A 21,793-nucleotide genomic window follows, 5' to 3' on the forward strand; every position below is an offset into this window, starting at 1 on the left:
GCCAGTCTAAGATCAGCTAAGTCCCAGAGACAAGAGTAAAAAAAAATATGATAAAGTCAATATTTCTTACAAAATATGGGTATGTCATTGAAACTAAGGTCGAATTTCGACCATTGGGCGATCTAGTTAATCTAGATAAGTTGGCCATTGGAGGCGTGCCAATGATCTGCTGGTTTTCCTTAATTAGCAAATATTTGATTAGTGATTACGTTCACGAACCTACTGTATATTATGTCTACGTCATTGATTGACAATACCTATTGTTGCATGTGGGCCAGTTCGGCCCATTTAGTGTGCCGGTAATAAAATCATAAACGGAACATACCTCATTAACGATTCAACGACGCAAGAAATGCCAACAGCCAAGATAGGAGGCATGGTAAAAAAAATGTACTCTCATAAGAGTACTTTTTTTTATGTAATGTAACTTAATTCTATTTATTCACAATGATAACGTACCGAGATACGTTTCCCCGAGAAGAGCTGTAGCTCTACCATGAGTTTAAAGCTATAGTATTTAACGATACTCGATACCGTCTCACGTAAATTTTTAGTATGGAAAATTTTACAGCGCCTCTAGCGGTCACTTGTGGAACTAAAATCGCTACCATGAGTTTACAATAAATACGTATCGAATAAAAACTCGCTAGCAACTAATGTTTTAAGCAGTTTCTCATGTGAATCGGTACCATGAGTAAACAATTTGACAGGTGGTATCGTAAATTCGTTTCCAAAATTCATCGAACAATGTCAACATTCAACGTTATTTACATACGATATGCAATCTCTCTTCTTCTTCTCCTTCTATAATGCATACAAGTTTACGAATGTATTTGTCTCATACATTTACTAATAACAAGTCGGTGTTTTAAATTGGTAGGGTTTTTAAGGCCATATGCCGTCTTTGTCTTTTACTCGAGCTAGAAAGAGAGAGCAAAATCAATTATGAAGTTACATTACGATTTTTGTACTATTATAAACACACGAAAACTACATAAACAATCGTGTCGTCGCTAGCGAGTTTATATGACTCATGGTACGGTTTTTATTGAAAACTATATCGACGCACGTTTGCTCGCTATCGGGTACGGTAAAATCGTATACTTTTTCGATAGCAACTCATGGTAGAGCTACTGGACACCCCTAATTCTATTTATTCAGGATGCTACAAAACTATGTGAGAATATTTTAGGGTATGTATGAGTCTCTTATACAGAATGTAACAAAACTAAATGATAATACTTTAGGGTGTGTACTTCACTGTGAAAGTAGCAGCGCTGAAGGACCAATTATTTATGGGGAAACTCGTGACGCTGGGGCGCTTGCCCATACAAGTGAAAAAAAAATTGATCTTTCAGCGCTGCTACTTTCACAGTGAACTCTCTATAAGGAACACGTACACACCCTAAATTATTATTACTTAGTTTTGTTACAGCCTGTATAGAGTTCGCTGCGTAGCAGCGCTGAACGAAAATTTTAATCTGTAGCCAATGATATACAAATAGTTACCAATAGACTTGAAAATTGAGTAAGTACATAAAAGATTTGTTCGCTTCGCTCGCCTTACCCCTGGCTGGATGTATTTAATACGTAAAGTGTCATTAAACAAACATCCGACTTGAACCCGACTAATCTGTAAAATATGCTTGGATATTCTTATCAACCATGACGAATTAGGATATGACAAAACGTTATCAATAATTACGTGTCTATTTAGTAATTTTTCGGTTATCGTAGATGACACAATCCGTAGTAAACAGAGCCAGATGAATGGAACTGAGTCACACTGCAACTTGCAAAGTGAATCAACGCATACAACTTCATTGAAAATTGTATGAAAACTCGCGCGATTTGACTCTTACTCACCGTTCTGAGAAATACCGTTTGTTTCTTAAGAATTATGTTTAATTACAAATACACTCTATTCAGTAACAAAACTATATTATAGTTTTGTTATTAAAAAGAGTGTAACATCAAAGATTGTATTCTATCATCTATGTATACACGTCAATTAAGTATAAGTATCGGGGTTATGCTATTTTGGGGCTGATTAGTGATTACTAATTTTATAATAATAAACCAAAAATAAAATAATTTTGGTAATTTTGAAATAACAGTTGCGTGATAGAAAATGGTCAATGTTAATAAAATTATCTACATATATGGGTATCTTAAAAAGCGCCAAAGAACAAGGGGCATTTTTGTATGGAATCCAGACATATCGTATAACGTAAAATAGAATAGAATAAACTTTTATTTGCAGCTAAAATAATTATAATTATAAGATACATAAAATCGAGGAAAGGTTAGATTTTTAAGGTTTTCATGTTTTCCTATACATTTATTAAAAATATGAAACAATATAATACTAAAATACAACACTTTCATCAAGTTTGCCATATACGATTACTTTCCAGAAATGATTCCTTACCAGTAACACTACAAATTGTTGTTTTTTGTGATTTTTAGGGTTCCGTACCTCAAAAGAAAAAAACGGAACCCTTATAGGATCACTTTGTTGTCCGTCTGTCCGTCTGTCAAGACCCTTTTTCTCAGGAACGCGTGGAGGTATGAAGCTGAAATTTATATCAATTACTCAGGTCTACTGTCCCTTGAAGCTGTGAAAAAATCAAACTTCTAAGCCAACGCAATCAAAAGATACAGCCGTTTATGCCGCAAATTTTCGACACTTGCAAGGGAATCAAAACCTACAGGGTGCTTCCCGTGAACTCAGAATCTTGAAATTTGGTACGAAGCAACGTCTTATAGCATAGATAAAGGAAAAATTACGAAAACCATAAATTTTTAGTTACATCACATAATATATTTTTTTTTAATAATTTTAAACTTACTACCCATTTCCTCATAAACGCGTAGAGGTATTAAATTGAAATTCATACCAAATACTCAGGTCTATAATACCTTTAAGCTGTAACAAAATCAAACTTCTATGTCAACGCAATCAAAAGAAACAGCAATTTAAGCTGCATATTTTGAAACTCGCAAGTACTCGCAAGGGAATCAAAACCTAAAGGGTACTTCCAGTCGACCTAGAATCTTGAAATTTGGCATGAAGCAACGTTTTATAGCACACATAAAGGAAAAATTCCGAAAACCTTAAATTTTTAGTTACATTACAAAATATATATTTTTTAATAAATATAAACTTATTACTTTTTTCCTCATGAACGCGTAGAGCTATTACTTAAACGATAAAGAGATCTTTGTCTTAAATTTATGCTCCTCCATCTTTCCCCATTGTAATGTTATGAATTTCATTTTGCAATAAAAATACCATAGTTATGACTCGATTGTCGTAATGAACGAACTTTGTAAACCTTGCAGGTTTGTACGGAACCCTCGGTGCGCGAGTCCGACTCGCACTTGGCCGGTTTTTTTTCTTACCTTCTACCCGCATAAACTTTTTTCTGCCATGGTTTAGAGATTTTTCGTCTACAATAAAATGTTCAACTTTTCAAGCCCTTTCATTTGGTATAATATGTCTCAAAGTGCTACATTAGTGGGTACGATATGCCCTTCCTTCTTTTGTCTACATTACAATAAAGTCATACACATAATATTTTGAATTAATTGTTTAACTTTAAGTCCTTACTACTTAGTCACCATAAAATGATATAATAGATTAGTATGTAAGTGTAACGTTACCTAATTAATAATTATTCATTTACGTACGTATTAATCGATTGAAATCACCGGATCATCTAGATTTTTACCTTATTCGAGCGTATTTTACCGTAACGATGAATAATCGTATGAATAACATGCACTTACTCATACCTAGTCCAGCGGATTTGCATACTTAATACTAGATCATTTGCAACACCGTGACTTCATACTACCACTAAAATTGTAGTTCAAAATTGATTATAGTGACATTATCTAGATTAAATCATACAATACCGTCATTCTGTTGTCTTGAAGTAAGTATGGTAAAGTAATTTAGGCAGGTTATAATTAAGTTTATGTAGTTTTATCTATCTGGCTTGTTTATGATCTTAAGCCCTATGGGCTAGGCTTTAAATGATATGTCTACTTTATTAACTATATTTCTATATTAAACACATCATACATCTGTTTCATTATATAATTATCATATTTGATTAAAATATGTCTAAAGAATTACACCAAGGAAAAAGTTTAATAATAATTATCAAATCAATACGAAAAATAAAAACTACTTATATTAATTGAGGTAATCTTTTTTACAAAACAAATTGACCCTTGTAATAATATCATCGACGATATAATAATATCATCACATATATGTACTTACTATAATTTCAAACTTAAAATTTCAAAAATAATGCGCTTTGTATAAAGTTTTCTGACTAGTCTAGTTATTTGGATGATATTTTAAGCGTTTCCTGCTAACCTCATGGCCTCTAAGCTGAGTTTTAAGCCTTGTGAACTTACAGATGCAGAGTATCGTCCAATAATCCTTATAAGTAGTGTTGGTTTAATTTTATCTTCGAGACGGTGGCCGATGAGTCAATGACCTCTCAATGTCATTTGCCTGACACAACCGACTATACAAATCAGTTTGGTATTAATTACGAGACTATGAGAGATTTTTACGATTTTTGGCAAACATTTTTCTGTAACGTAAACTCTTACATAACTACCAGTACTATTAGGATAAAATGAAAGTCATCCATACTAATATTATAAATGCGAAAGTGTGTCTGTCTGTCTGTCCGTCTGTCTGTCTGTCTGTCTATTACCTCTTCACGCTCGAACCGTTGAACCGATTTTGCTGAAATTTGGCATGGAGATACTTTGAGTCCCGGGAAAGGACATAGGATACTTTTTATCCGGGAAAAATGTACAGTTCCCGCGCAATGAACGAAATTTGGCGCAACGGAGTTGCGGGCGTCATCTAGTAAAATATAATTAAAATAAGCAATTCAAGTCTAGATGTTAAGTGTTTGTTAATAAGTGCATTTATTATTGCAAAGAGAAATTTAGAGACAAAAGCAGTGTAGGTTAGAGTAGATAATAGATTTAGTAGTCAGATACATACATATAGAGCAAATATCAACACATTTAACACAGTAGAGATTACGTAGAACTCGCTCAGGTCAAAGACACAAATAAAAGATAGAGAAGCTATCAATTTGTCATGCTGATAAGAATTTTCATTATATACGGATATGTAGATCCGTAGGAGTCCCCCCCCCCCTCCGCGCGGACTCGCCATTCTAATTAGCCATTGTGGCGGCCGGTGAGGACCGGCAGTCACGCCGCAACCGCTCCGTAACCGACACGTAACCGCGACGCGAACGCGAGTGAATTGTGAAAACAAATGGAATGATATGGACGCTGCCGAACACATACGGTTCGTTTTTACACCCGAATTAGCTTTGATTTAATTTAGTGACACTTTTCTAATCAGTCACAATATTATCAATATAATTGCAATGTGTTATCACAAATGTGCTACATGTGCTTTGAACTCTATTTTAAAATGAGCAGAGGAGCTTGTGAACCGGAAGTTTAAAATAACCTGGCAGATACGCCGATAATTTAGGATGAATGGTGGCGATGCATTCTAATTGTACCCGCTGAAAGGGCAAACGAAAGTTAAAAGAAAAGTTATTAAACGTCAAAGGAATAGGAAGAATTCGTAGTACAATACTTGAGCTAAAAGTTAGCCTAACTTCTCCGAACTCTTAAAGTTGTGAAAATCAATCTTGTTATTGAAATACGGTCAAAGCTATGAGTTCAAAACTTTAAATGTTAGTTTATGTCAAAAGTATACAATTTTGTGACTGGCGAGGTTTTTGTATAGTGTCAACATAGTAAAAGACATTTGTATAGCCAATGAATTAAGGGACCATAGAGTGTACTTTTATAAATAGGCATAAATTAGAATCAATAAGCATAAAAAATAACGAAATATAATCTAATTCGATATCTTGAGAACGTGTCACTATTACGTTCAATATACATGTAAATATATACATAACCAGAACTGGTTTAAAATGTCTAACCGGTTAAATTTTATAACCCTTCTAAATAGATTAGTTCAACTTAGCGTTTACCGTCACAACACCGGTAGTAAAAACAACTGATATTACATAGGTACAGATTTATCGCCAAAAGATTGATAGCTATAATAAGCTATTAGCTAAGCTTCATTATAGCTAAAACTACCGCCAAACCAAAGAAGAATGATCGAATAAAATAAATATTTATTTAAGAAGAAAATTAAATATAGTACCACGTATATTTGGCTGAAAGAATCTTCATATTCTACAACGAAAAGTTACGCCATTAACATTGTCATGCCTCGAATGTCAAATTGGCCCCAAATTAAAACGAGGTAGATTTTCTGGCCAAGCTCTTTGCTTCCATATACAATCATGTCCCATGCCAGCACCTACTTAAATACTACTACTAATAAATATTCTGTGGTATGATCTGTTTAGCACGCTTAATAAAAACCCATATTTTTTTCGAAAAAGTATCAAATCGGCTCTACATCGGCTCTACGTTTAAGTGCGCTCCAAAGTGCATCGCATATACTCTACTATATGTTTTATGTTGTATGTACTATGTTTATTGTTGTTATCACGTGACATAGCGCTTGCACCGAGTACTGACCTTCGTCAACTATTATATCTCTACATTATGCACATCGTTACGAATCTTGACGGCAGATTATTATTTCTGGGCAATAGTTTAATTTGAGAGAGAGAGACAGATTGAGATGAGATAATAGAGATAGATGATCCAACCATTTCTATTTTCTATGTTATATATTATTATTAATAATATTATATTATTAAAACTTTAATAAATAACATAAGTTTTAATGTCTCCATATTTCGTGATTTGTTTGTTAACAAGTTCTAGATCCAAGCCTAAGACCTAGAAACGAGAACTAAGATTTTATTTTCTTGGTTACTAGTCGCAAAAAATGTAGAGATTCTTTAGAATCCTCTAGTCCTAAAATTTCTTCATTCACGCTTATTGTAGACATTTCCTTCATCGACGTAGTAGTAATATAAATATCTATATATTAATACGTCAGACCCAAACGCATAAAAAATTAAGCCAGTGTGAAGGAATTGGAAAGCCAAGCATGCTCAGCTTCTTAGTCAACAAAGATCTGAACAACTCTCCCAGCTCTTCAGACAACAACAAGTCAGCCAAAACGTTCTAGCAACTATCGCCCCCCTCTGCAACAAATAATATTATAAATTTGAGTATAGAAAATAAACAACATCTTCCAAGACGGCTGGTCACCCTGGAAGATTACGACCACAACCCTCCAGAGAACAGTAGCACAAAAAATAAATTCTTTATACTTACATACAATGTTAGATCGCTTTCGTCCGAAGCACGTCTGATAGAACTAGCGGAATCGTTAAAAAATATAAATTATGATATAATAGGTTTATCAGAAATACGTCGCTTGGGCACAAAAATATTAGAGTACGAGAACTATATACTATGCCACACAGGAGTCACTCAAGGACAGTATGGAGTTGGTTTTCTTATAAGAAAATGTCACAAAAATATAATAGAGAGCTTCACAGGGATCTCAGATAGAGTTGCATTACTAAACATAGCCGTAAATGGTAAAAAAATGACACTTATCCAGGTGTATGCTCCAACTGAAACAGCAAGTGATAGCGACATTGAACTATTTTATGAGAACTTGTACAGAGCTATGGAAATCTCATATAACACTTTAATAATCATGGGCGACTTTAACGCAAAAATAGGTAAACCTAGAGTCGACGAATATTTAATAATGAAGCCAAATGGTTACGGAGAAAGAAATCCAAGAGGCCAAAGACTGGTAAACTTTGCTCTCGAGAACAAAATGGCAATTATCAATACATATTTTATAAAAAAACCAAAACAGAGGTGGACATGGCGCTCACCAGACGGAAAATATAAAAACGAAATCGATTATATCCTGACAAACAAACCTAGCATCGTTCAAAACTCTGAAGTACTAAACCTAAATTATTCATCGGATCACAGGCCTGTTAGAGCAACCATAATTCTATCTCAACAAAAAAATAGCCGCTCTAGTTTTAATAACACTCAGAACTCTACATTAAATACCTTGCAGGGGATAACAGAATACAAAGAGTGTATTAAAACCTACTTAAAAAACTCACTAGATCGACAAGAAAATATCCCTATTCAAACGTGTTATGACCTCATACAAAATGCTATCACTCAAAGCCTCCAGTCCGCTCGGCCACCGGAAGAAAATAAACATAAAAGACACAAAATACTATCAGATAATACTCTAGCGCTCATGGAAAGAAGGCACATACTTCAAAATACTAAACATAAAACAAGATCAATGAAAAATGAGCTTACAGCACTATACAAACTAGTTAGCAAACGAATTAAACACGACTACACAAAGTACAGATTGGAAAATATCAAGAAACACCTCTCCCAGACAGGAAGCTCTAGGAAAGCCTTTAAAGAGCTGAAAACTAGTAAAAATTGGATAGACGGACTGAAAAGCGGGGGTAGAGTGCTAAACAGTCGCAGAGATGTTATTAAAATTGCAACAGACTTCTACAAAGAACTCTACAGCGCCCAAGAACGCGTTATCTACGATGTGGACGACATTGACTGGTCTAGCGCGTATTCTAAAGAAATCACACCATTTCATATAACAGAGACTGTTCAAGCGATAGAGAAATTAAAATCGGACAAATGCCCAGGCTCGGATAATATAACCAACATAGCAATAAAAACGGCCAAATCGGTACTTGCTCTACCCCTCACTAACCTTTTCAACAGAATTTTGGAGAGTTCTCAAATTCCATCACAATGGTCGGTATCAAATATAATTCTTATCTATAAAAAAGGAGACCCCTACGACATAGCAAACTATCGACCTATAAGCCTACTCCCTTGCTTATACAAGCTGTTCTCTTCTCTACTCAACCTAAGAATAAGCGCTACCCTTGAAAGTGAACAACCGGTGGAACAGGCCGGTTTTAGAAAGAGTTTTTCTACTATCGACCACATACACACCCTGGAGCAAATAATTGAAAAATACCAAGAGAGACAGAGAACTCTATATGTAGCTTTTATTGACTACAAAAAAGCTTTTGACACAGTTTCACATAGAAGTATCTGGAAAGCGCTGATAGAGCAAGGAGTAGAGGTAGGATACATAAATGTTATAAAAAGTTTATATGACAACAACATTGGCAGAGTAAAACTGGACAGAGTCGGTCAGAATTTCCCCATAAAGCGCGGCGTAAGACAAGGCGATCCGATCTCTCCCAAATTGTTCATATCCATCCTAGAATCGATCATAAGAAAATTGGATTGGAAAACTACAGGACTCTATATAGACGGAAAATACCTAAGCCACCTTCGCTTTGCCGACGACTTGGCTCTTCTATCTGAGTCAGTATCTGAACTACAGGGCATGATAGAATCTCTTAATGTAGTGGGTAGAGAGGTGGGCTTAGAGATGAATTTATCCAAAACAATGATCATGACTAATAGCTTGGAGAAAATAATAAAAATAGACAACGAAGCACTCAAGTACACAAATAAATATGTTTACTTAGGAAAACAGATCAGTTTCGGAAAAGACAGCAACTATTCAGAAATAGAGCGACGTATTCAACTGACCTGGAATAAATACTGGAGTCTCAAAGAGATTTTCAAAAGTAACTTACCAGTTAGCATAAAAACAAAAACCATGACGAGCTGCCTGCTACCGTGTCTAACTTACGGTTGCCAGACATGGAAATACACAGCTAAAGTAAAGAGAAAAATTATTACATGCCAACGAGGCATGGAAAGAAGCATGTTAAAGATAAGAAGAATTGAAAAAATTAGACATACAAAAATTAGAGAGGAAACAAAAGCAACGGATGCTTTGTGCTACGCTCATAAATTAAAATGGAAGTGGGCCGGCCATGTAGCCAGATTGTCGGATGAACGTTGGACCATAAGAGTGACACGATGGAATGGCCCGCTCGGTAAGCGTAACAGAGGCAGACCGCTTAAAAGATGGGCAGACGATATAAAATCTATAGCCGGGCCACGATGGACAAACATAGCCCAAGATAGAGAAAAGTGGGCATCTCTGGAGGAGGCCTTCACCCGCGGAGGGGTTCTGGATGATTAATAATTAGTTTAATTCCTACATATTTAGTTTTTTATTCTTAGTGTAATAATCGTCTATGAAATAAAGGCTTTTTTATTTTATTTATTAATACGTGAGCCAAAAACTTTGTATCCCTTTTGACGAAAATGGGGAAACGTAGGTGAATGAAATTTTGCACAGTTATAGTTTATATGGTGAAGGAGTGCATCGAGCAAATATTATCTTGAAATTATGCTTCTATCATACATTTTTTTTAACAAATAAAACATTACACACACTACAACACACACACTAGGAAAAATGACAGTGACAAGCCTATACATACGAATTATACTCTTTTACTTATAATTGAAGTCTGTTGACAACAAGGTGACAAATTGAAAATGGATTATAGTTTTTTTATTGAATCTTAGATACTATTAGACAATGCTTACACAATACACGGCCAGTCTGAGATCAGCTGAGTCCTAGAGACAAGAGAATTGAAAAAAATATGATAGTCAATATTTTTTTACAAAATATAAGTAATAGTCCTAATGACGTTAAAATTAAGGTCGAATTTCGACCATTGGGCGATCTCCAGTTGAAAGTTAAAACACATATTAACTTAATCTGAAAACACAATCTTTTGAATCAAAGGTTAATTTTCACCCGCGGGGAATAAAATTTTGCGCGTAAAGGTAATTTGCGGAACAAATCGGAATATTGTTCCTAAGGTACCGTAAAATAGACCCTTAAGGTACAAACGATTAACCTAACCTTTTTAGGCTGGATTTATATGCAGCGGCGCGAATGCGCGGTTCGGCGGCTACATTGCGAGATGGCGAGCAAATGTAATCATGTGTATAAAATTCTCGTGTCACAATGTTAGTTACCGTACTCCTCCGAAACGGCTTTACTGATGACCTATATGCATATTCAGAGTCTGAGAATCGGCTACTGGCTACTTTTTATATTGATAAGTGCATTTTTTGAAGAAATAACAGTAAATTATTACAACTCGAGACTGACGGTGACCATTGTTTGTGCGACGGGATAGCGATGGACAATGCCATGGTGCCATACTTATTTAGTCACTCCAATAAAATAATATGGGCGAAATACTTTACATCGCAAAATAACATTTGCTGGGACAGCTAGTATTATGTAAATATGCCGCTATTTAAATAAATCGTTACATTACATTTACTTGTAACCTAGCTAGCCGCCAAACCGCGCGTTCGTACGGACTACGGGCGCATATAAATCCAACCTTAAAGTACAACTAGATCCTTCGATTGCACACGCCACTATAATCTTTATGGTGTACACAATATACCTTCGTGATATAGGTAGTAGGTACCTACGCCTACGCCTACTTGAATAACTCAGTTCTAAGTAATAGTATCGTGTAGACTGTAGATAGAGATGATAAAATAGATAACATAGCTAGATATATCTACGATGGTCATTGATAACATGGCAAGCAATTGATATTTTGATATCATATCATATTAGGTTTTTTTATATTATGTAACAGAGTCTCAATTTTAAAAACTGATGTAAAATTGAAAATATGAAAGAAACTTTGAAGTCATTAAATTGAATTATAATAAGACGTATTTAGCTATTACTAGAGATCGCCCAATGGTCGAAATTCGACCTTACTTGCAACAACATTAGGACCTATATTTTGTAAAAAATATTGACTTCATCATAGTTTTTTTCAATTCTTGTCTCTGGGACTCAGCTGATCTCAGACTGGCCGTTTAAGCATTGTCTAATAGTATCTAAAATTAAATAAAAAAAAACAATAATCCATTTTCAATTTGTCAACATGTTGTCAACAGACTTCAACCATAAATAAAAGAGTATAATTCGTATGTATAGGCTTGTCACTCAAAAATATGTCATTTTTTCTAGTAGTAGTGTCGTAGTGTGTGTAACGTTTTATTTGTTAAAAATATATTTGATAAAAGCATAATTTTAAAATAATATTAACTCGATGCACTCCTTCACCATATAAACTATAATTGTGCAAAATTTCATTCACCTACGTTTCCCCATTCTTCATAAAAAGGGTTACAAAGTTTTTGGCTCACGTATTAATATATATATATATATATATATATATATATATATATATATATATATATATATATATATATATATATATATATATATATATATATATACTTTTTTCGACAACCGAAGTTGTAGGCTACATCTGGTTTATAAGTTTGAATGAATCTATCATAATGAAATCAATAGTAGGTATGAAAGGCAAAGGAATCGACAGTTAACGAACGCAGAGCGCATAGTAATGCTTGGAAAGCCTTTACCAAGAAGAGGCTCGGGTGCGCGCGCGCAGAATGACACTCGCTTCATTTTCGACACGAAGCTGCATATTTATATTACCTAGAACTGTCTGTTTAGGCTTTCTAGCTTTCCTAATTACCACTTCCAATGGAGAAAATCGGTAAACACTTATATTCCAAGCGCTAGCTTCGGAGTATTAAAAATTACGATTGCCCTCTCCGATATTCAATTCGTCACACGGGAACCACACATTAAACCGGGATTTATCTCCACAACATACACTAGACGGACATACATACATTAACTTTTACAATGTTCGCATCAATGGAAGTCAGTACGGATAAACAATTTTGCCGGGCATCTAATGCTAGTCCGATGCCTGCTCATCTTCCTAATTCAGTCCCAATTCTCCACTGTCGCATGGAGTAAGTAAACCAATTCTTCCCATCAGAAGTTTTCATAATTTTTAACTGCTATGGATATATAGATATCTGGAGCCTATATTTTTATCACTGTACTACTATTTAGTCGGGAGAATACGTGTTTGTAATACACGTGGTACCGACGTAGAGTGACGTCGCGCTGACTCACTCGCGGGTCACAATTGACCTGGTACCGGATCGCGACTTTTTACAGATTACTCATCACTTGACTCAGGATAGTATCGTTATGTAATCGAATTCCTAACCTTATCGGGCACGGGTCGGGGGGCTCTATTCTCATGACTCGAACGGCTCCGAACGTTGCTGTTCCACTCGCCTACACACATGCTGCCTCATATGTGAATGTGTAAGGCATAAGGATAAGGAATCTTTTTTAAATGTTCCTTTATTACTAAGAGTTTTATTCTTTTCATCCAGGGCTGTAGCTAGAGTCAGATTTGAGGTAGGGCAGCATTAGTTACAGGTAGGGCGGAAGTAAAAAAACTCATAATTGATTTTCTTGGGTTTTGGTATTTTTTAGGTAGGGCATTATGATTCATCTCGGATCCGGAAGAGTCTCACAAAATTTTCATTCCACCAAATCCATTTGGTTTATAAACGCAGACTTCGGCTCTTTTTCGTGTTTATACTTGTTATCAAGACCTGACGTTGGCCTGAGACTTTTTTTTGCCCTATGACATAAGCGAGCGTCAGACCGCGTCATATTCTGCGTACGATGCAATCAGAGACAGCCAATTAACATACAGTCTCACAATTGTGTAATTGATGTAACGATGATCTCAATTCTAGTTAAGCTTTGATTCATGCGCGTGGGCCATTCATATCGCTTGCACTTATCTTGAGACGATCTTGTGTCTATGATAATTGATAATATTTTTGGTTCTCCGACAACAAGCTCCATGAAATTTAGTATTTAACAGGTTTTGAGTGAGACAATTCCTGGGAGAAGCGCACATTTTTCAGTTATAATAAGTAATAAGTATCACGCTTCTTTTTGATTTTGTAATTAGTTGACCAAATAAGTCCTACGCCGGAGCCCCACCCGGTTAAATGATTCCTTTTGTCTTATTTTTTTGCATATTACTGAAAAAACATCTCAGGTACTATTGTTAAATCAGCAATCAGCATACAGTAGCTCTACCATGAGTTTAAAGCTATAGTATTTATCGATACTAGATACCGACTACGTAAATTTTTAGTATGGCGATTTTAGTTCCGCAAGTGACCGCTAGAGGCGCTGTAAAATTAGCCATACAAAAAATGTACGTAGTCGGTATCGAGTATCGATAAAAACTATAGCTTTAAACCCATGGTAGAGCCAGTATGACAATTGTGTAATTGCTGTAACAATGATCTCAATTCTAGTAAAGCTTTGATTCATGCGCGTGGGCCATTCATATCACTTGCACTTACATTAAGTTATCTGTGATCTTTCAATTGATCGTTATTAACCTTAACATATTTTCTTAGGTTTCGTTATTATCTTAACAAGATAAAAGACAATTTATGATTTCTAATTCATAATTCATAATTCATTTATTTGCGCAGAATACGGAGGAGAAACTGTTTCTTAATGTTACAGAAAAATGTTTTGTGGGTAGATATAAAAATGTTCTTTATTGAATTAAACGATTTTGGATATTATTTGATGATATAACTAACCTAACCATAAACCTTTTTAATTTATTCATGGTTTATTGCAATAAGAAATGCGTGGAATAACGTTCATAAAAGGAGGAAAGAAAGCAAAACTATGTAACTACCAACCAGTAGCTCTACCATGAATTTCAAGCTATAGTATTTTTGGATATTCGATACCGACTACCGTAAATTTTTAGTATGGCAAATTTAACAGCGCCTCGTGTGGAACTAAAATCGCCATACTAAATATTTACGTAGTCTGTATCGAGTATCGATAAATACTATAGCTTTAAACTCATGGTAGAGCTACTGCAGGCATCCAACCTTCGACACCTTTATAACAACATTAACAAATTTTACAATCGTGCTACCAGTTCACAATAAAACTGTATGCGTACGTTAGAATTGACAAGGCGATAATTTCTTACAAAGTCTATACAGTATGATGCATAATTAGACAGTATAATACATAGTATTTTGAAATAACCGCCGTGAATGGATTACGCTGATCAAGAGTTATTGTTCGGTGTCGTTTGATTGACACGTTTTGATTGTGTTGGCGTGTCCAAACATTTTTGATGGAGTGTCCGTAGGCGGCGCCATCAATATTCGTCATGCTGTTTCACGTTCACCTCTTAGCCTGCGTTTACACGAGCTCCTTCCCATAATAAGCCAGTAATAAGCCATTAAAATTCAGATCGAATGCTTTTAAAAACAGTGGAAAATTACATTTTGTTTTTTCTATGCATGTCAGCTGTATGCTGATCGTTAATAAAACCGCTTATGTAAGAAACATTGCCGTATTATTACCCGTAAGGTATTGCCCATTCATAGTAGTTGTTCCCCATTGCATTGCTGACTTTGTCATTTTTGACATCTTCATTTTATTTTATTATGTTCATCTTAATTTTATCCAGACCAAACCTAACCAAACACTGAAGTATAACTTGCTACTATTAAAAATCTAGTTACAGACAACAATCAGGTAACGAAGCAATCAAATCTATCAATTCAATGATAAGTCTAGGATCGTAAACCGCTATTTATATCGTTCGAAGGGCGTGATACTTTGCAATAATCCTGCTTTATCTTAAAGCCGCATTGTTTGAAACCATTGTGCTCTCCGTAGAATTTGCGTAACTTGTCCATATCGCGTTTATCAAGAGCCTGTATAAACGCAGCTTTAAATACGTAAATTATATTGATATTGCATCTCATGACTTAGAGATAGCGTTGGACCTATGGTTCCTTTAACCCCATTTAGCTGAGTGCACCGGATTGTCCTTGCGCTGAATTCTTAATAGATTTCCCAGAAAAGCAATAAACTATTGTTATATGGAAGTGAAGGTTGTATCTATTGTGAGGCGTACACCGTTTAACATATATTATTTACAACACTCCGCGAATACCTGCATTATCTGACTCTGAATGTAAATACAATGCCTCAACATTTTGTGTTCGGGGAATAACGGAAATTAACTTAGATAGACTGCATTGATACAAAAGCATCGAGGTTAACATAATTAATCACAGATTAAAATCTTTTCACTAAATTTGTTTTTATTCATTATTTTTTAAAATGCATGTATTGTTAAAGCATATAAATTTTAAAATATACAAATACGGCTTTTACCATATTTACGGTCATAGTTTATGGCTAGAAGTTTCCTTTGACGACTTCCTTATTATTAACAAGCAATATACAATTAATAGCTTTATTTACATTATAGAAAACGTAGCTAAATATTTACCGATTATTTCTTTCTTTCCAGATACCAGAATTCAATCTGGATGGCAACACCAGCTTAAAGCACAACGGCAGCGCCAAAGACCTGGCCTCCGTCATGGACAACATCAAGAAAAGCAGCCTCCTCTCCCGACAGAACCAGTCACTCAACACCCAAGTCACCACGTCATCCAAACAACAGGTAAAATTATTTGCTTCGTTTGGTATTTTAGTCTCCTTCTTCTGTTTTTCTTTCATCTTTTTTTCCGCATTTTTTTTAAAGGACCACATAAAACAACATTCATTTTGGGATCTCGCTATAAGTATTTTTTTATTGATATGCAAATCGCTGTTTTAAGATAGGTTCACATAGAAAAGGTCAGAGGTACTCCGTATTAAATTCGAAAAGGCATATAAAATTACGCGTACATTAAACGATTGAAAGTTGGAAAGATCAAGGTAAACTGGAAACGTTCTCGGGTCATCAGGGCTCTATTACATCACGAGTGTTCCCACCTTGTTCGTGTCCAAACTTCATAAATATTTACGTTTGCAACTTTCGTGGGAATAGCACTGGACGCAAATAGAAGGAGCTATTTCGGATGCGGCCTCGTTTGGTTCATAAAATGACCAGTTTATTTTGAATTCAGCCAGCGCGGGTACGGGGAAAATAAATAAAGAACACATAAACATAAAATACGCATTGTTGGAGTAGCGGTTGGCGATAGAAATGCTGGCGAAGGCGGCCGTGATACCGCATCAGAAGTGGGATTGGTCGAACATAAATCACAAATTAATAGTTTGTTGATTACTAATTAGTGTGTTGAGTAACGAATTGGAATGAAATCGATTTATGTAGCTTATCATAGTATTAGAAATTTGGCATTTCTAATTAAAGGTACTTTTGGATAATAAATTACAATAGCTTAATTAGACGTTGCAGATGTCCACTTAACCCACAATTTATTAACTCAACTATATTTAATATATCAAGGAATAGAAAATTAATAACAAGCGTTTAAAATTTATATTTTAATATTGAACTCTGAATTTTAAGCGATTTCAGAAACAACGCTAATTTTATATTGACGTTGGCTTAGCTCTAATATCACATTATTTTTACCAAAGTCTAATACAAATATAGACAAATTAATAATTTATCTCCATGGCCATTTGTCAACTTAACGTGTTCGAATTTATAATCGTTACCAAATCATTACTATAATCTAAACGCAAATGTCGTGAAATGTTTACGATAATTCGCCTAGTAATCGCCAACAGCTAGTGGACTGGCTCCATTGGCACGAAACCAAGAGCAACGTTTCGTAACGTAGGGACAGTAAAACGGTCTGTTTAGTTCAACTTTATATTATATACTGTTAACATCCTATACTGTAAGGGGAGCTTTGTTTTCTACCTATAAAATTTGCTAACGCCTCCGTGGTCCAGTGGTTAAGAGCGTGGCTCTTGACTCGGAGGTCGTGGGTTCGATTCCCGCGTTGGAAACATGTTATTTCCAAGTTTGGTTAGAATAATGCAGGCTGATCACCTGATTATCTGACAAGTAAGATGATCCATGCGTCGGACGGGCATGTAAAAAGTCGATCCTGCGCCTGATCTCTCGCCAGTCGTGTCGGTCTTCCGTCCCACTGGGTTATGAGAGTAAAGGAATAGAGAGTGCTCTTGTACCGCGCACACACTTGGGCACTATAAAATTACTCCTGCGTAACTGGCCTGGTTTCAATGAAACCGGCCACCGTCACCGAAACCGATGCGGGAGTTATTATTATAATTTGCTCTAGCTGACCCCTTTTTCCAGATTGTGTCAATTTTTTTTAAACAATAAAAATGCACACTATTTTTAATGGATCCTCAATAATATTTTGTATATACATATATACTCGGTAACTACAATATTCTATGACATGTAATTTCATGTTTACAATCATTAACATCTTAGTTCATGGTCTTCGCATTCCACCTACAGACATTGAATCATTGATATTTATTTTCATTTATTAGTAACTATTCTATGATAATCACCATTACTATAATATAATTATACACAACTAGAAATCGCCCAATGGTCGAAATTCGACCTTAGTCTCAACGACATTAGGTCTACTACCTATATTTTGTAAAAAAATATTGTCTCTATCATATTTTTTTCAACTCTTGCCTCTAGAGGCAAGAGTTGAAAAAAAGGTTAAGTCCTAGGACTCAGCTGATCTCAGACTGGCCGTGTAAGCGTTGTCTAATAGTTTTTATCTAAGATTCAATAAAAAAACTAAAATCAATTTGTCACCTTGTTGTCAACAGACTTCAACCATAAATAAAAGAGTATAACTCGTTTGTATAGGCTTGTCACTCAAAAATCTGTCATTTTTCCTTGTGTGTATGTTGTAGTGTGTGTAATGTTTTATTTGTTAAAAAAATGTATGATAAAAACATAATTTCAAAATAATATTAGCTCGATGCACTCCTTCACCATATAAACTATAACTGTGCAAAATTTCATTCACCTACGTTTCCCCATTTTTCGTCAAAAGCGATACAAAGTTTTTGGCTCACGTATTAATATATAGATTTCATGTTATGTGTTTATTCTAACAGTAAAATAAATAAATAACTTGATACGAAGCTTTAATGTCAGGGTTACCTCTTTTATATTATGTAGCCAACATAATATAAAAGAATTCATAATATTATATAAAAGTTATTATTGTGTATATTATATATCTCTTACGTTTTATATTAAAATTACACCATGTATCTACAATCTGCGGATCAATAAGCCTCGCCAAATTAATTTACTTTGTCATCAATCCATACTAATATTATAAATGCGAAAGTGTGTATGTCTGTATGTTACCTCATCACGTCTATACCGCTGAACCGATTTTGCTGAAATTTGGCATGGAGATACTTTGAGTCCTGGGAAAGGACATAAGATACCTTTTGTTCTAAAAAAATGTACGGTTCCCGCGCGATAAACGAGTTTTGGCGCAACAGAGTTGAGGGCATCATCTAGTAATATATTATATAAAAGTTATTATTGTGTGGGCATATCGCTTACGTTTTATATTAAAATTGCACCATCTATCTGCAATCTGCGGATCAATAAGCCTCGCCAAATTAATTTAGTATCACTTTGTGTCATCAATCTGACTAATCAATTTAGATTCAACAAATTGTTATTAATATCAAATCCTAGAAATATTTTAATATGCTATTTTTATATTTGCTTATTTTGTCACATTCGATTTAATTGTAGGGCTGTATATAATGTCTGCGAGTGCGCCAAAACGCCCGCGTGAGCTCATGTGGCATTGGCACTGAAGTCTACACACAAACAGTTCTTGTCTAGATAACGACTGCGGAGCTAGTGTCTGCATGTCAGACCTGTTGACGCTCATTTTTATTTTGTGGAAATTTTTATTTATAAAGTTTGCTGTTATTCTAGAGCTAAAAAAGGTACAACATAGAGCATGTACAAAAAGTTGGAGTTTTAATTGTTAATACTAATATGCTTATTTCTTTTATTTCAGATGGTTTCGAGCACGACTTCGAGCAGCGCTGCTTCGAGCCAGCGCGTGCAGTCCTCTTCACAAAGAGCCAGTTCAATGAAATCAGATCTCACAGAGTTGAAAAGTTCCATATCCGAAATGAAAACGCTCAGCAATAGCGCAGCCATGAACTTCGGACAGAGGTATTTGTTATTGTATTTATGTAATTACCCAGACATTATTTTTTCTATGCGTACAAAAGATAACACCGTCGCTAGCCCACCTGATCGTCCTTGGCCCGCAGCCAAATTTCCCCCGCAGTTAAGCCCCGACTTCGTTTGTATGTAGTTTAACTCCGTCAAACATAAAAGACGGTTCGATTTCCAATTTGACGGAACCGCTAACAAAAAACGAAAATTCGATATACTGATTTTATTCAGTTTGGTTTAAATAATAAAAATTGTTGCAGATTAAGAAGCTCAATGGAGAATATTGTGGATCAAGACGACATGAAGGAGAGGCACATCCCCGACATCCGGGACCTGAGCGACGGAATGGGAGACATGGAAGTTATGAGTGACATGAGTGACCTAACCGGTGATGGACCGTTAGTGACGTTCCCGGAATCGGACACTCCGCCTCCCGACAAACAGTGTTTACTAGCGAGCAACTCGGCAGCAGCAGTGGGGTCCAGTGCAGCGAACGAGTTGAAATACAGTGCTTCCAGAATGACCTCAGCGAGTTCCACGAGAGTAGTGACAGATGGTTATAGTGCTTCCAAATCAGCGGCCAACAGTACGAGAATGAGAAGACTGCAGCATGGAGACATGCAATACGCCGAGCACAGCGCAGCCGGAGCATCACACAGACTGTTGCAAGCGGAAGGCTTGACTGCAGAACAAAACGCCGCCTATCATCAAGTAAGTTTTTTTACTGCCTACTAACCTACCACAAAATATTCTAAGCTCAATAGTGTAAAAAGGTTTTTGCCTAAATAATATGGCACTTGGCTGCGTCACTAGCGATAAATAAAATCAATTACCATTTACCACCCACTTCTCTACATGACATAAAATGTACGTGACGAATTCCTGTTTGATGATCAATAAATATTATTTCCAAAACAAAATAAACAATAATTACATAGTTACTAGTAATACTGGATATACAAGTTTAAATTTATCGTCTACTAGCTGATGCCTGCGTCTTCGTATCCGAAAATTCCGCGGAAAAAAGATAACCCATATTTTACCTACTCCCCGTTATTGTTCCGCATGTACGGGTTAACCCATCAAGCCCCATAAGCTCACCGGTGAGCGAGACACAATAGAATAACAATAGATTTCCAAGAATCCACGATCGAAGGATTACTTATTAAACATCAAGGGATAAGTTATACCTTAAAATCGGTTAATATTTTTGAAGCCTATTAGATGCAAAATAAGCTAATCTTTTGTCTTTATTCTGAGACAAAATCATTTAACAGTAGCTATATTTAGTTATCGTTAACCGGCAAATTGTAATCACAATAGATCCGAATTACACACGTGTGAGTACAATGAGTTCAATTCACAAATTTTATTACCAACTTTATTAGTTTTTCTAGTAGTTCAATAGTTTTGCTCTCTTAACGTAGAAAAATAAATTTGTTATTAATTGAAATAAATTTGTTATTAAGTAATAACTAATAATACTTATCAGCTAAGTGCTAATTTATGAATAGATTGTATCCCACCAATTGGCATTTTGGCAATTTGTTAATGTAGGTAGAGGTACTATCAGAGAAGTTGATTCCTATGCAAATCCATATGCAAATCGGGACCTAAGTAGTTTGGTTGCGTTACGTCAAACCCAGCTGACAGATCACAATTAACATTGAATTGACATATTCGACCAAATAACGTTGGTCAATTGCATAGTAATCAACTTCCTCGATGGTACCTACCTAAATTCAATTTTTTTTTTCATCATCAATATTAAGAGAACTTTGTTCAATTCAATCTAAATTTTAAATCCGAATTTGTTCGCATTTTTAGCAACCGACAGTTAT

At 35.3% G+C, this 21,793-nt stretch overlaps 1 protein-coding gene across 5 annotated transcripts in view; it reads left to right on the forward strand.

Annotated features, from left to right (window-relative positions):
• The window catches only part of LOC121732130 (NAD(+) hydrolase sarm1), a 97,065-nt gene that overhangs the window by 66,296 nt on the left and 8,976 nt on the right, over nucleotides 1–21,793 (forward strand). For all 5 annotated transcript variants that reach the window (XM_042121938.1, XM_042121939.1, XM_042121940.1 and 2 more), the window contains 3 exons: nucleotides 16,284–16,439; nucleotides 19,786–19,946; nucleotides 20,213–20,663. In XM_042121938.1, the coding sequence (XP_041977872.1) occupies nucleotides 16,284–16,439; nucleotides 19,786–19,946; nucleotides 20,213–20,663 (768 nt within the window). The remainder of the gene's footprint in view (nucleotides 1–16,283; nucleotides 16,440–19,785; nucleotides 19,947–20,212; nucleotides 20,664–21,793) is intronic.

The sequence above is a fragment of the Aricia agestis genome, chromosome 11 (assembly GCF_905147365.1).
Source record: "Aricia agestis chromosome 11, ilAriAges1.1, whole genome shotgun sequence".
NCBI lineage: Eukaryota > Metazoa > Arthropoda > Insecta > Lepidoptera > Lycaenidae > Aricia > Aricia agestis.